This window comes from Lonchura striata, chromosome 19, assembly GCF_046129695.1.
Source record: "Lonchura striata isolate bLonStr1 chromosome 19, bLonStr1.mat, whole genome shotgun sequence".
Classification (NCBI taxonomy): Eukaryota; Metazoa; Chordata; class Aves; order Passeriformes; family Estrildidae; genus Lonchura; species Lonchura striata.
Genome location: NC_134621.1, coordinates 3,673,355 through 3,689,167, shown reverse-complemented (window position 1 = coordinate 3,689,167; position 15,813 = coordinate 3,673,355). Strand labels below are relative to the sequence as shown.

General features: G+C 43.5%; 1 protein-coding gene across 1 annotated transcript in view; it reads left to right on the top strand.

The window, feature by feature from the left end:
* Positions 1–3,088: 3,088 nt before the first annotated feature.
* The window catches only part of SEC14L1 (SEC14 like lipid binding 1), a 42,959-nt gene continuing 30,234 nt past the window's right edge, over positions 3,089–15,813 (top strand). Inside the window, exons 1-2 of the mRNA XM_021535799.2 lie at positions 3,089–3,181; positions 5,036–5,127. Coding sequence (XP_021391474.1) covers positions 5,065–5,127 — 63 coding nt within the window. The 5' untranslated portion in view covers positions 3,089–3,181; positions 5,036–5,064. The remainder of the gene's footprint in view (positions 3,182–5,035; positions 5,128–15,813) is intronic.

Sequence of the window (15,813 nt, the reverse complement as noted above, 5' to 3'; positions counted from 1 at the left end):
GCTTATTATTATTTCCATCATGCTGGCGGTCTTATCATTTGGGATCATTTCCATGGCTTTGAAAGTTTAGGAAGCAGGTATTTATTTCAATGCAGCCAGCAGTACATAAAAAATTCCACTGACTCAGACAGGACTGATCTGTGAGGAAATAGCTCTTGAAGCACTTTATTGTGTCTGAACCCAAACTCTCATCCCTTTTCCACATATTTTAATAAATATACAGCTTAGCAGCAAGACCTTGAGTGAACACATTCTCTTTTGTGATGAACTGCTGACAATCTCCTTTCTTTAGTACATCTCTGAAGATGAGACTTCATGGACAGTAAGAAGTCAGGATCACTTGACTTTTCTTCACTGCCTGATATGCAAAGGAAAGAAACAGAGCAAGTTCCTGCCTGTTAAAATTCCAGGAGTTTGAGCTGCATTCCAGCACGGCTGAGAGGCATTTTGAATCTTTTCTCATATGCCTCAGCTCTGTACTGCTCCCAGGCAACTGCACTTTCAGTTAGTTATTATTAATAGTAAAGGATGGACTACCAATAGTTCTCATTAATTTCCATGGCAATATTGCCTGAATCAAGATAACAGTTGCTTCGAGTTGTGTAACTGAAGTTCATGACATGAAGGAATGCAATCCAGGGAAAGTGCTCAGATGGAGGGAAGTGACCGACCTTGCATAACCTCCCTAAGGCTAAACTTCCCTTCATATCTAGCAGGCTGTGTTCCTAATTTTCCAAAAATATGGAACGGTTTGCACTTTCAGCCTGTGTTCTCTGGGCTTCAGTCTCCAGCATGCCTCACAGCTTTCTTCAAACATTTCACCCACACATTTATTCATTATATTCCTCTTAATGATGCGTGGCTGGAGCTTCCATAAGAGAAGATGTAACAAGAAAATAAACAACAGCAGAAAAATTTAAACCTACATTACTTTCCTCTTCTTTGTCTATCTTGCTAATATTGTTATTTCTGCAGAAAACAGCTGAAACTAAGATTGATTTCAACATTAAATTATGGATTTTAACTCTATCAGTAAACTTCAAATACCTTTAAAAGTCCAAATAAAGCTTTTCTGGTTACCTGGCCATTTAGTGAAGTAGAATAGAGGCAGTCAGAATTAAAACATTGCCCAGAATCTAAAGAGGGAAATGTTATGAACAAAAAGGAATCTGAGTGGGCGTGAATTCCTCACCCTGCTACGCCAGTAGGATTATATCTCAGGCATTCAGAGCAGGAAAAGGATGTTGCAGGCATAATGGCATGGAATATCAATCAGATAACTAAATCTAATTACAGTTAACTAGTTAATTCCAGCAACATGAAGGCAACTGGCCAAGTGCCACAACAGAAATGAGATTCAGAGGAACAATTTCTTAACATTCAACAAATTCTTGTAAGGCCTAGTTCAGATCAGACAAGAGGCTATGCTTGACTAACTTTAAAAAACAAAATATCTGTATAAGAAAGAATGGCAGCTTAATCCCTCATTAGTGGTAACCACAAATTCAGCTTTCCTAGAGAAAGAATTGCATCAAAATGTCAGGACACTGAATTTTAGTAGATTTATATTCTGAGGGAGTGAGCCATTAATAAAAGATATTGTGGGTAAACAAAATGTCTCAATAGTGCTGCTGAAGGGAGCAGAGACACGGGTTCCTAACTTTCAAGTCCTTATTTTAATACAGTTTGTGATACTCTGGTACTGTAAAAACCACAATTGTACTTCTTTGCTTTTAGTATATCACATTTAAACCACACATAGTGTGAGACAGAGCTCTTTGAGGCATCCCAGACTGCAAATACCCTGAGCTGGGTGAATACTGGCTGATTTCAGAGACAGAGAAGAGGTGGAAAGATGCTCCAGCAGTGACCGAGGTGGGTCCCTGCTCTCGCACTGCCCCATGGCCCTGCAGCACCATGCTGTGCCATCGCTCTAAGCTGACCTTGCCCATGGTGGTGCCTGAAACCCACCCAGAACTCCCCAGAGCCCCGTGCCAAGGGAGCCACGAGGGGTGTGGGACCACGAGATGCTCAGGGGGCTGAGGGCAGGGGAAGTACCTGCAGGAGGTGCCATGTCCCACTGTCCATGCCCTCCTGCACCCACGCTGTGTGTCTGTGACTCTGTGTTTGAGGGACTCTGTCTGCTCCACCCAGGTGAGAACACCTGGAATACTCTGGGGCTCCTGCACAGGACATGGACCTGTGATCGGATCAAGAGGATTGGAGGGTTGGAGCAGTTCTGATAAGAGGAAAGGCTGGGAGAATTGGGATTGTTCAGCCTGGAGAAGCCTTCAGGATGAGCTAATTGCAGTCTTCCAGTACAGAATCACAGAATCTGCTGAGTTGGAAGGGACCCACCAGGACCATCGAGTCCAGCTCCTGGCTCTGCAGAGGACACCTCAAGAGTCCCACCATGTGAGAGCATTGTCAGAATTATTCTTGATCTCAGACTCAGTGCTGTGACCACCTCCCTGAGGAGCCTGTCCCAGTGCTCGCCCACCCTCTGGGGGAAAAACTCTTCCTCATATCCAACCCAAACCTCTCCCAGCTCAGCTTCCTGCTGCTCTTGAAGGGAGCCTGCAAGAAAGATGAGGGAAAGAGTATTTACCAGGGCAGGTAGTGACAGGACAAGGGGGAATGGCTTCACACTGACAGAGAGGAGGCTTGGATTTGTTTAGTCATCATTCCTGGAGGTGTTTAGGAAAAGACTGGAAGTTGCAATTAGCGCCATGGTCTAACTGGCAAGGTGGTGTTAGGTCATAGGCTGGACTAGGTGATCTCAAAGGCCTTTTCGATCCTAACTGATCCTGTGATTAGAGGTTTGGAAGAAATTCTTTGTGAGGGCGGTGAGGCGATGGAACGGAGCAGCCGTGGCTCTGCAAGCGTTCAAAGCCAAGCTGGACAATGCCCGAAGCAACCTGCTGTAACGCACGCCATCCCCGCCCGCGCAGGGAGCGAACCTCGATGACTTTTAAGACCCCTTTTCCCCCACACCATCGCCCCCCTCACGCCCGCCGGCCGCCCCGCGCATGCGCCCCGCGCGCGCCGCCGCCCCCGGCAGCGCGCGCAGGCGCCGGGCCCGCCCCCGCCCGGCCCGGCCAGCGACGGGCGCGCGCGCCCCGCCCGCGCAGGACGGCGCTGCCCCGGCGGCATGAGGCGAGAGCGCGGCCGGCTGCGAGCGGTAAGGGCGGCGCGGAGCCTCCCGCGGCCCGCGCCCCGCTGACCCCCCAGCCCCGCCGCCCTGCCCCGCGGCAACTTTCCCATTGTCCGCCCGCTCCGCGCCGGCTCCTCTCGGCGCTGGCTGCGGGGAGCCCCGAGGAGAGGTCGGCGCTGCCCGTGGTGGACGGGGGGTGGTGGTGGTGGTGGTGGTGGGGCGGGGGTCGCGGTCCGCGGGCGGGTCACGCCGCTGCGCTCCGGCCGGGCCGGGCAGGCGGCTCTGGCCGGGTCCCTGCGGGGCAGCGCGGTGTCCCTCCGTGGTGCCGCCGGTGTCCCTCCGTGGTGCCACCAGTGTCCCTCCGTCCCGTCACCGGTGTCCCTCTGTCCCGTCACCGGTGTCCCTCTGTCCCGTCCCGGGCTGTCCCGGATCCCTCCGGAGCAGCACTGAGCTATCACCGGTGTCCCTCCCGGACTGTCTCGGGTCCCTCCGGAGCAGCACTGAGCTATCACCGGTGTCCCTCCCGGACTGTCCCGGGTCCCTCCGGGACAGCGCGGAGCTGTCACCCGTGTCCCTCCCGGACTGTCCCGGGTCCCTCCGGGGCAGCGCGGAGCTGTCACCGGTGTCCCGCTCGCTGCGGAGCTGTCACAGGTGTCCCGATCCCTCCCGGGCTGTCCCGGCTCCCTCCGGGAGAGCTCAGGGCTGTCACCGGTGTCCCTCCATCCCGTCCCCTCCCGGGCCGCCCCGGTTCCGCCGCGGCGGGAGGAACGCGGAGTTTCTTTGTTGTGTAACTCTTTTTGTCCGGGGATTAGAGAGCGTTTGCGGCTGTTTGTGCTGATTCAGGTGTTTTTTTTTTTTTTTTTTTAAGAAGAAAATTGCGGGGTAGTCATGGGTAAATTCTTCTCGGGGCTGGGATGCCGGAGAACTTTCCTGTGGCTCGGGGGGCTGTTCTTGGCTCCGGCCGGGGCCGGGGAGCCGCCGAGCCGCGCTGCCCCAGCTCCGGGGCGGGGAGCGCTCCCGCAGCGCCTTCCCGACAGAAAAGCGAAGCGAACTTGCTGTAGCAAACCCGTTTCTCGCTAAAATGAGGCTGGCTCGCAGCCCGCGATTCATATGCCAGTGCTACTGCCAGGATTTTTCAATAAACGTAATTGCAGTCGAGAGAGTTCGGGTCGAGCACTTTGCTGGGTAGAGCAGGCACGAAGCCTTTGGAGTGATTCCTCTCCGTGTTGCCAGCGAATCTTTTCTGGCTGCATAGTGAAATTTTTCTCGAAGTTTTTTCCCCCAGCTATCTCGTAAGTTTCTCTCAAAAGTTTCATTTTTTCTAGAAATGATCAAGGAATACCCTTGATTAATCAGTGTGCTTTTGTAATCCATTTTTTTCCCTTCTTTCTGCAAACAAGCACTTTTGATACTTTTTTTTTTTACCCTCTTTTTGTGCTTTCTGTATTTCTTTGTTTTTTTTTTTTTTCTCCAAGTCCCTGCTCTGAGCAGGGCAGCCCACATACCATGCTGAGGGACTGGGAAATGCTTCTCTGCCTGTCGCTGGGATGTGTCAGTGTTTGGTTCTCAGCAGCAGCACAGGAAGTGTCACCATCCTGACAAAGAGTCATAAAATATGTTGAAGATTTGTTACTAAAAGTGGACTAAAAATGTGCTAATTTTATCTTGTCTTTGGAAGAAATGATAAGTCATTTCTGACAGAAATATATATATATATATAGCTTTTCAGGGCCCCTGTTGGGTCTGAAAAAAGGTTGTCAGGGAATTGTGAAGGATTTCCTGTGGAATTGCTAGCGTGGTACCATGCACAGACTAATTGTAAGAGAGAATTGAAAATGGCTTCCTACGTCTGACAGATGGTTTTGAAAATTTCTTTTTCAGGTTTGAGTTGATCTCACTAAACTGCAGCCATGGTGCAGAAGTACCAGTCCCCCGTACGGGTGTATAAACACCCTTTTGAGCTAATTATGGCTGTAAGTATTAATTTTTGCTGCAGTTTCCTTCTTGACATTTCCTTGTGTTGCTGAGTGCTTGCTGGGCTTTGTTTGATACTGTAGAACATACAAAAGTGAAAACAAAATGCAAAATATGAGAGCTATGTGTTTCAATGGTTTCCTCTGTGCCCAGAATATTTTCTTAACATAATGTTCTCTCCTTTTCTGCCAAAGTTTAGATAGTGTTTGTAGATGTATTTGGAAGTTAGAGCAAAAGTAGGATTGAAGTGTACTGGGAGTTGATTACTGGGGGCAGACTATTCTAGGACAGGAGGAAATGTCATGTACACTGATTAAAAACGTTGTTATGGTTGTGTCTTCATAGACAGCGTAGAGTTTGCAGGATTAGAGAGCACAGAGAAAGCCATGAGAGCAAGGATATGCCTGAATGAAAAGGGAGAAAGGACTTGGGGAACATTTTGAGGGAAGGGAAGAAAAAACTTGGTAGGAAGGCCAGAGAGATGAACAAAAAGCCTTTTGGTGCATGTTGCTAATGGGTATGATAGTGGTACAAATAGTAATGAAAAAAACAAAAAGAAATTTAATTAGGTTTCCTTTTTCTCTATATCTCCTCCTCTCCCTCCCTTTTCTTTCCTTTTAGAAAACAGAGTGGAAGTAGGTTTTTGACATTTTAAAGTATATTCATTTGAAACCACAGCTGTGGGGCTCTTATGAGTTACAGAGAGCAATTAAGGAGCTTTTCCCTGATAAAAACGGTTAAAAGTGAACTGTAACCTAAATAATAATTGTTTGATTTCACTTGCTGAAAATACTGTGTTTAATGACTTCAGAGGAGAGTTTTAATAGCGCTCATAGAGTAAATATTTGGATAGATCATGTGGTTTGGAGTGCAGGGTTCCTTACAGAAGTGATCCTTTGCAGTCACAGGGCAAAAAGGATAAGATCACTCTTTGCATTTCTTTGTATCTTATTCCTAAGGCTGCCTCCAGTGTTACACATGTAGGTCTTGCTTTTGCAGACACTTCAAGGCAGAGTTGCTATTTTGCTGAGCAGTGAAGAAGCCAACTGTGATATGTGTAAGGTCTTTATGACTTCAGTAGCACTGACAGCTGGGCTCCAGGTGGTCCCTCAGTGAGATTTGGTGGTGTCTGTAACTTTAGCCTTCAGTGAAGTTATACTGCTTCTTAGATCTATCAGCCAAAATTAGTTTCTTAAATGGAATTCCCTGGCTGTTTGCTATACTGATGAGTCTTTACCTTGCTGCTAAATTGAAGGTGAGAACTCTTCCCAAATTATTTCCTTAAGGATATTTTGAGTCAAAATGCTGATATCAGAATTGTCCACAATGCTTTGCTGGGTGTAACTATAAACACTTCTTTTTATTAGTATTAACTGAGAATTCTCAAACTGTTCTGTATTATCTTGGGGATAATATCTGAAGAATAATATTTAATAAATATAAAGTCTTCCCTTACATTCAAATTTTTCTTTAGAAAGCAAGAGGCTATAGAAGATATGCAACTAGGATATAATGGTAGTTAAAAATTAAAAGTGAACTAAGAGGAGAGGAATGCTTATAAAAAGAATCAGCCGCACAGGATCCTTTCAGAGTCTAGAAGTTTAGCTGAGCAATAATACATCTGATTTATTTAGGTTGTGTCAGAACAGTGGGTTATCACTTGGACTTGTTCAGAATATGAGCACTGGATGAACATCCTCCCCCTGCCATATTGCTGCTGTTACTGATTTTTAAAACTCATAAAATTCTTGCTGGTGGTCCATCAGAATTTTGTGAAGTGTGTGGAGGATTCCATGAGTCAAATTCTGTGAGGCGTATAAACAGTATATGCAATCTTGATGCTTTTTGTTACTGTTTTGTTACTGTTTCCTCTTGGTTGAACAGTGATTGCATAAGCTGAAGCATTTTTGGGAGGAATACTTGTGTCAAATTCTGTGCTCGCTAAAGTGGAAGCACTACCTTGCATATTCTCAACAAAAAAAAAGTGCTGTAATGTTATTTTAACAGTGCCAGCAACTCTTCTGAAACGAGGAACAGCCTGGCATACACCAGGCTTGGATTTAAAGCACCCAAGAAATGACTTAACATTGTGTTGTGTTTGATTTTCCTTTGCCCCTCTCTTTTATTTGCTCCCAGCCCTTGAGAGAATATGTCCTCAAGTAGAGGTTTAAACCCACGCCCAGAGATATCAATCTGTCAGTAAAATATCTCTGGAGAAAACTTTGGTCAGTGTGGCAGCTGAATTGTCTTAATAAAAAAATCACTGTTTCTAGCCTGGCTCTTGTGTGAGATCTCATCTTTTGTTCAGGTGCTGAGTACTTCTAAAAATTTTATTTGGCCAGTTGTTCTCCCTTCCCTGGGCATTCTGTGGAACTCCAGAGGCAATTCTTTCTCTGCAGTTCACCAGTGTCAGTGAAGCCCATGTGCACTGGGAAGATTCCCTGGATGATACGTGTTGCAATTGCAAATGGGAACTCCTTAAGTCAAACTAATAGCTAGCCTTCAGATAGAGAAATCAGTATTAATTCTTCTGTTCTGGAAGGCACTGAGAGAATGCCACTTGCAGAGTGGGTAATTTATAGTGCAAATTTCCGATTTGCCCACTTTTCCCTTCCTGGGTTTCCAAGAGGTACTTGAGGGAGAATGGAGCACAATCAGCATTCCATTCATGCAGCTCTAGTGTGTTCCCAGGGAACTTTGTTCTCTGCTAAGGGTGACTGCAGCTCTATATTAAGATAAAAAACTGAATTTTATTCCACTTTGATCTAAGCTGTGATTATCAAAACAAAAGCGGTTTGCAGGCAATTATGATATAAAGACTTCTAAAGTAGACAAGAGTCAAAATTCTTTTCCTGAGTTAAATTGATATTGAAAATAAGTTTCTCTGTTATGCTTCCTCCACTGAAATCTAAAACTCATGTGGTGAGCCCTAATATATCTCTGTGACAATATCCTTAAGGCATGACCTCTTATCTCCAAGCTGGGGATTGGTGAGGAGCTGAGGCTCTGAGAGAGTTGGGACATCCAAAGCTTCCCACCTTCCCTCATCATTACAGTCCAGCTGTGTAAAATCTAATATAAGCTACTTCCCTTGAAGATTTCCTTCTATTGGCAAGTTGTGTGGTTCCAGATAATGCTTAAGATGCAAATATTTTAATGAAACTATTTCCTAAACTTGAAAAGATTCTGGGCTGGAAATTGCCACACTTTAGTCTGACACACCTAACCCAGGCCAGATGATTTCACCAAATACTTTCCAAAGCTGAAATAATGATTTTTGGCTGCTCTGTGGAATATCTGTCATAATTCACTTACTGGACTCTCTGTGTGTTAGTGGGTATGTATTTAAAAAAGCACCCAGAGCAGCAGCTTGCACAGCTGTTCAGGAGACCGAATAGAATTTTGCTTCTCCTCCTGTTCAGAGTTTACGTAATGCTGGAAGCAGCTGAAATGTGGAAAAATGGCTGTTTACTTAGACTCACTTGTCAAGTTACCAAGGTTAAATATACTGGAGAAAAACTGAGAAGCTGCTTTTATCAAACTTCTAAAGATTACAGATTCAATTTTTTATATATTAGCTTAAAGAGGTTTACATTTAAAGTAATACAGGGACTTTGCTGAATAAGTAGTTCTTAATATTAAAAGGCAGTTAAGAACTTGAATCTTCCTTAACACATATGAGGCTAAAATTAACTTTGGAGATTCGCAGCTCATTTTCAGTCTGACATACTTTAGATAATTCCCCTTGAGTTTAATTTCCAAAGTAAATTTAAATAATGAATAATCACTTGCAATGGCATTTCAAGGGTGGAATTTATGCAAATGGAAAATAAATATGATGTTTGAAAAAGCACAGATTGGATTGAACCATTGACCAGCGGGATTTTTCTTTTTAAGTTTCTGAAAGCTCTGTGGAAAATGTATTGCTCTTCAGCCCGTTTAGAAAATGTCCTATTTACAGTCAAAATTACTTAGTTTCAGAAATAATATGAATTTTAAAAAATCGATCTCACATTTTGCCACTGTTCTGATGTAATATCTGAACTATCTCGAGCATGAATTTTTCCTATTAAGCATAATGTGTAGTGTCTTTGATTATATTATCATTTTAATGGTTCAAATTTGCTGCTTTTGGACATCAGGGTGACTCTTTTTGGCTTTATAGGTCTAAAAAATAGTTCTTAAGGTGTATCTCATGAATTAAAGTATCCCTAAATTACAGGTAAGTAATAAGATTGTAAATGGGATAAATACACTTCAGTGATAAGAGTAGATGAGAAAAAAAATTCTCTGTTTTTCCAGATTGACAAATCAAAGTATAATCTCTTGATTTAGGTTGTAATGAGCTTCCTGATCAGCAGTGCGTTATTATTTCACTATAAAAATTATTACTTTAACGAGTCATTAAAAAGAAAATTCAAACTGTATCAAGCTAAGTGCCACACCTGCTCATAAATACTCGCCGTTTTTATTCCTTCCAATCTTGTTTTGTTTTCCTGGAAAAAATGCATTTCACACATTATGTGAAGAGGGGTTGAGAGGCTGGTGAGGAAAAGGAAGCTCTTCTGCAAGTGCTTTTGAAAGCACAAAGTAGGGTTTAAATATATAGAGGAATATTTTATTCCCCTGATGCACTGTACTTTGCTGAGAATTCATCCTGGATACTTAAATCCTGGGGAAGGGAATGAACTTGAGTGTCTGCTTCCAAAACCTCTGAGCTGTTTTCCCTTCTGCTGTAGAACTCCCCGAGTCTCATCTGCTTTTCTTCCTGTCCTTGTTGAAAACTCAGCCTTATTTGCTGTTGGAAATGTGTTGGTAAAGCTGTGGTGGAGCAGAGCCTTGTGTGGAATTTCTGAATCTATATTAAATGCCTGCAGTTACAGTGCTGGTTGATGGTGGTGGTTCCTGTGTCAGACATGGTGTAAGAAGAAATGATTATTTGGTCACTTGTTTGGAATGAGCTGTGGGTAACAAATGGGAGAGTTGACTTCAGCACTATGGAAAAATATTGACTTAGCAGCCTGCTAACAGTGCAATTTATGTGTTATTTTGTGTTATTTCGTGACCTGCTTAGCTACTTCCATGCTTGGTTTCCTGGGATTTTTTTTTGTTGCTGTTTTGGGGGATTTTGTTTTGTTTTGTTTTTCTTTGGGGTTTTTTTGGCACACAAATGACCTGACTGTAGCTGACAGCTGCATTTTTCTTTTTCACCAAATGCTTTGAGTCAGTTTTTAACAAGTCCTTTACACTTTAAAAGCTAAGCTACCACTACTGTCACCCTCTGAAAGGTGTCAGAGGAAGGAAAATATGTATCAAAACAGTTTTTGTGTTTTGTTCTGAAAGCACTCCAAGCTTTTCACCCTTGCAGGTAGGTGTTTTAGCTCTGCTGTGAAGTGCTGCTCCAGGATCTGTTGATCCAGCCAAGTGATCTTGCCTTTGAGTTAAAACTCTTAAATATGTGGGAATCTGGCAGAAAATAAGTGGTTACACATCCTGCAGAGTCGTAGACACTCAGGGTTCTACAGTTACAGTCTGGAGAAGGTATAATAACTTCATGCTCATGGACTAATGTGTGATTAGACAGTAAGAAGCATGTGTAAAAGCCTTCAAAACCTTCTGGGAAAGAGATAAGGTGAATTTTTTTTGGGATTGATTAAAAAAACATATCCAGTGAGAAGCCAGATGTTGCTTAGAGATCAGAAGGAGGTGTTTTCATATTGCTTGGCAGTGTGTGCTGCCCAAAGCCTTCCCATAAATCACTTTCAGAATCCAGAATCTGGAACCCAGAATTGAGGGGGTATTTGCTGTAACCAGAATTACTTTTGCTTTGAACTTCATTTGGAGTCAGTATGTTTCTGGAGGGAGGCCAGTGATGGAATCTTTAAGCTGTTGCGTTCTGAATATAAAATGAATCTTCCGAGAATATGCAAGGAAAGCTGTTAATTAGCTCAAGTTGAAATTAATTACAGGTTGGTATTAAATGGTCTATTTCCTTTTCTCCCAAGTGAATTTGTCTTCCTGTTTTTTCATGTAGTTTAAAAATACTGTGCATGTATTCTAAATGAAGAACTAGCATGTTAGGCTGAATTATTTAACACTTTATTTCATTTTTGTGATAGAGTTAGGTTAGCAGCTCATGTAAAATGTTAAGTAAGGGCTGTTACAGGTAGTTTAATAAGTTGACTTTCTCACAGTCAAACTGCAGCTGCTTTGAGCCACCACCAGTCAGTCAGTGGTGTCTGAGATCAGAGCCCTGCCAAGGACCCACACGTGGCTGGGAGGACAGCCTGGCATCCTCTGGGCTCCACTGCAGCATGGAACAGCACTGCCAAGAGAGCACAAGCCAGCAGTGAGCCATCACAATTTGACATCAGCCTTCATGTTCTTGGCTCTTCTCTGCACAGCTTTTGCTCAAGTCATGCTAATTTTAGCCCAGTCCACAAAATTTTTCAGCTTGTGGTTCATGACCTCTGTCTCCTAAGGGTCAGAGAAATATCACCAATATGTGGTTTCCCACTGTAGCTGAGCTGATGCACCAGGCTGCTGCTCTTGCTTTCTTGCAAAGTTGATCAGCAAGCCAGCCTAGGGACACAGGCTGGGCCAGAGTTGTCGTGGAAAAAAGGAAGATAAATTCCTTGTCAACCCCATTTCCTCACTGAGCACCCCTGTGGGAGCAGGTGCTCGCTCCCCCCGTGCTGTGGGTGAGCTGCTGGCAGCTGGCTGCAAGAAACAGGAGTCAGCAGGGCATCTGTCACTGGGGCTGCACTCTGGGAGCCCTCATTCCCTTGGGAAATAATTAGGGATCTGCAGTTTAGAAAATGCAGAAGCTGCTTGCTGTAACACTAAATGAAGGGGCCATTAGAAACCTGATTCAGCAGTCTTCAGGTATTATTTAGCAGTGCAAAGTACTTGCAAATTGCACGTAATGGCTTGGGGTTGTGGATTCTGTGAGTTGCTTTGGCATAAAGGGGGCTCTATCCTTGCTTCAGAAAAATGAAAATTAAAAATTTCTACATTGTATGCTGGAACAATTACATGTGAATGGACTGGCTGCCTGTCTTGCTTTGTATTACTGTATAAAACTTAATGTCTGAGCATTTTCTATCTTGGACTTCTCTTGTGTTTTGCTTTATTCATGTATAGAGCTTCATGTCTGAGCATTTTCTATCTTGGACTTCTCTTGTGTTTTGCTTTATTATAATTAGTTTTGGATTCTATATATATGCAAATTTGAAAATAAAATTATCAGTGGGCTACCACCTTTAACTCTGGCAACAGCAGAGGGATTGTGGGAGGGAGCAAAGAGAAGCTACTCTTTTGCATTAAAAATGAACTTTATTTAAACTGTTTTAATTATACATGTTTGGGCTCTATTAACTTACTGTTTCAAGGTTTTGTTATGGTCAGATTGGTGAATTTAAATATCTAAATCTGTGGGGTTATGGATTACTGGATAATTACATCTGTTTTCATTTTGTTGGGATTTATGCTGTCATAACTTGAGTATGGATGCTTTTTGGAATATGTGCAGATCAATTTGTGCAGGAGTTGAAAGCTGCACTGCAAACCTCACCATCTCAGCCTGTTTGATAACTTTCTGCTGTGCCTACTGCTGCTGTAGTATTAGATCATATCATGATGTGACAATAATAGATCTCATTTTGTGAGAATGAGTATTTCCCTGGTATTGGTCAGGGTGGCAACGTGCCATTTAGAGTTGTTTATGCCACAGCAAAAGGGAGCAGCTTCCTGATGAGAGCACTTCCTTTCTCGTGTGCATTGTGTCCTTTCATTTAGTGTAAAATTCAAATGCCACAGACATTCAGTCCAGTTCAGGCATACCAGGCAGCAGAAGCCTTTCCAGAGGATGGTTTTTTCAGATTATTTCATTCAGTGTGTAAATTATACTGTATAATTTGCAAAACTCTCTTTGCAGTGCAATTCATTGGCTTGTAGATAAGTTCTTCATTACTGAATTCAAGGCACTATGAAATTACTTATTTGTATTGAAGTGTTTCATAGTGTGCAAGGTGCAGCCACTGAAGTTGTAACGAACAGGATTTAAAGCAATTTCACTTGAACTTGTTTGTTCTGTGTTGACTAAACCAATTCATGCTTTTGTTTGCCTTTCTCTGCTGCAAAGGAGGGTGAAGAACAAAGAAGTGATTGTCTATAATCTCTGACTTTTAATTTATTTTCACAAAAGAATCAAGTGACTCTTGACTTTTTTTATTATTATTATTATTGGCTTATCTTATCTAGGTGGTGTTTTCTGTCTGTGTTTTAGTGGGGAGCAGATGCAGGGGTGCAGAAGCTGTACCATGCCAGTGATGGATCTTGCACTGGTATTACGTGGTTATCAAGATCTGGATGATGAATTTGGATTTTTATTCTGTCTTAATGAGAAGCACAGAACTGGATTGCAGCATGAGGCCTCTCTGGCTAGTGCTGCCTTTCAGGCAGTGGCCAAGGGCAGTATCTGCCTCCAGGGGAGAGGATAGGAATGAGATAAACATATGGTAACACTCTCTTAGGATACTTTCTCATCCTCCAGCAATGTGTCTTGACAGGCCTTCTGGTCCAGAATGTGCTGTTGTCAGGAATAACATTTCATGTGCTTGATTTCTTGTGCTCCCAATGCTTTCTGGAGCCCAGTGAACTCTGTGGTGACACCCTCCAGCAGGAGCTGGTGCTTCATGACACGCTCTGGCAAGAGATGGATCCTTTCCCTCCAGCCTGGCAGAGCTTGCTCAGCCTCACACCTCCTGCTCCTTGTGTCAGCAGAGGCAGCACAGCCTGGCCCAGGCTCTCTGTGCTGCCTGCCCTCCTAGACCTGCCAGGGGCCTTTTTCATGCTGCTCGTCTTCCTTAGTCCAGTAGTTTATGATTTTACATGAGGAATTGCTGCTCTGTACTCTTGGTTTTCCACCATCAGTTTTTTTACCTTTTGAGGGTCTCCCCATACATCAGACATAAGGTATTTTTTTGTTGCACTTCCTAGCTTGTGATAAATAGTGTGCGGGCTCCAGACCCTATCATACTGCATTTTGATGACATTTCATTGACATTAGTGAATGGTCAAGACTTAATATGATGTACTTAAAAGTTATTAATTGGTTTGCTTAACATAATATGGCTGCTCTCTACCTGGCAGTTGATATTTTGCTGGTCCAAAAGCCAAACCAAAGGTCTTGCTATTTATATTGAATTTTGTGTTCTGCTGAAGCTCACTGTACTGACAGTCTTGAAAGAGTGAAATCACTGGTGCAGTGCTTAGAGGCCAATTGCCTCTGGGCCAAATGAAAACCTGGTGGGTGAAGTCTGAGGCAATGAAGTCAAACCTGTTCCACTGAACCTTCGTGGAGAGGGGGAAAAGTCTGGAGACTTTTTTTCCTTGTGCTAGTAAAGTCTTTAACCTCTCAGGCAATGGTTTAATGAGGAATTCTGTGCCCACACTGTAGCAGTGCTGTAGTCATCCTGTCCTCCTCCACTCACAAATTAGATTTTGTCTGCACAGTAATAATTTTATTTAAAATAGCCTAACGTATTCCAGATGTTAAACACGTTGTAACAGACCTTCTTATTGAAAGTGTCTGTGATTCTAAGACCAAACAAGTGATGAATACTAATTATAGGACTCATAAACGTGAGGCATGGTACAATAGAGCAGCAAGGAATATTTGACTGTTCTAAAAATAGATCCTCAGTGGACACAGTGAGATTGCAGCTGAATTTTAAAAACCTTCAGAGGAACCAGGCATGCAATTTTGTGAACTGGAAAAGGAAAGAGGAAGCCAAGCACCAATTTCTGCTTTCAGTGTGACAGTACCCCGTGCCTGTGAAATGCCTGTCGGCAACACAGTGTGCTTGTGATTGTTCAGCTGCTGTAGGACAAGGAATGGTAATTATAAGAAACGATGGGACAAGCTTAATGATTTACAATTGTTTTTATGTGTGTCTCTTAAAAAATTCACAGGAAGATATGCTCCTGTGTTATGTAAAGGGCTGTGTATTGCCAGTGTTGCAGAGAATTAGGAAGTGTTTGGGAATAGCTGACATTCCTCAGTAATCACATGTCGGGTGTCTAGGCATTTCAGCTTTCCTGGCCTGTCCCCAGCCTTTGCTGTGATGCTTTTTTGGAGGTCAGCCTCTTCTCCAGAGTACTTTAACCTTGAGCCAGAGCAGTCGTGTCCTGTGCAATTGGGGTCAGAAGCCAAGTTTCCTCTGGGAGGAACTACTGAAGTTGACTTTAATTGCAGGGCACATTCTGTCACACAAAGTGTTGTGCCCGGAGCTACGTGGCTTCTGGGCCAGACTGATTTCCATCTGTCTTGCTTGGAACACGGGCAGGGAAGGCATTTTTCTCTGAATATACAATAGCGTTGCAAATGCCTTTGATACAAACAAGTTACAGTGACATTGCAATTCCATCTGGGGCTGCTGTTGCCCCCACGAGGCCAGGTAAGATCTGTGTGTGTTGAAGAGCAACTTGAAGCAGCACAGCTGTGAAGCCTGTCCTCGGTGTTGCACCTTCAGTCTAGACCAAAGCAATGTCAGTTGTTTTCTAACCAGCAATTTATCTTGGCCTCTCAGTCATAAGCCAGCCTAACCTGAATGGTCAGGCTTTCCCAGCTTACTCCAAAGGAAAGGAAGATTAAAATGATTTTATTTGCATTCAGCGTGGTT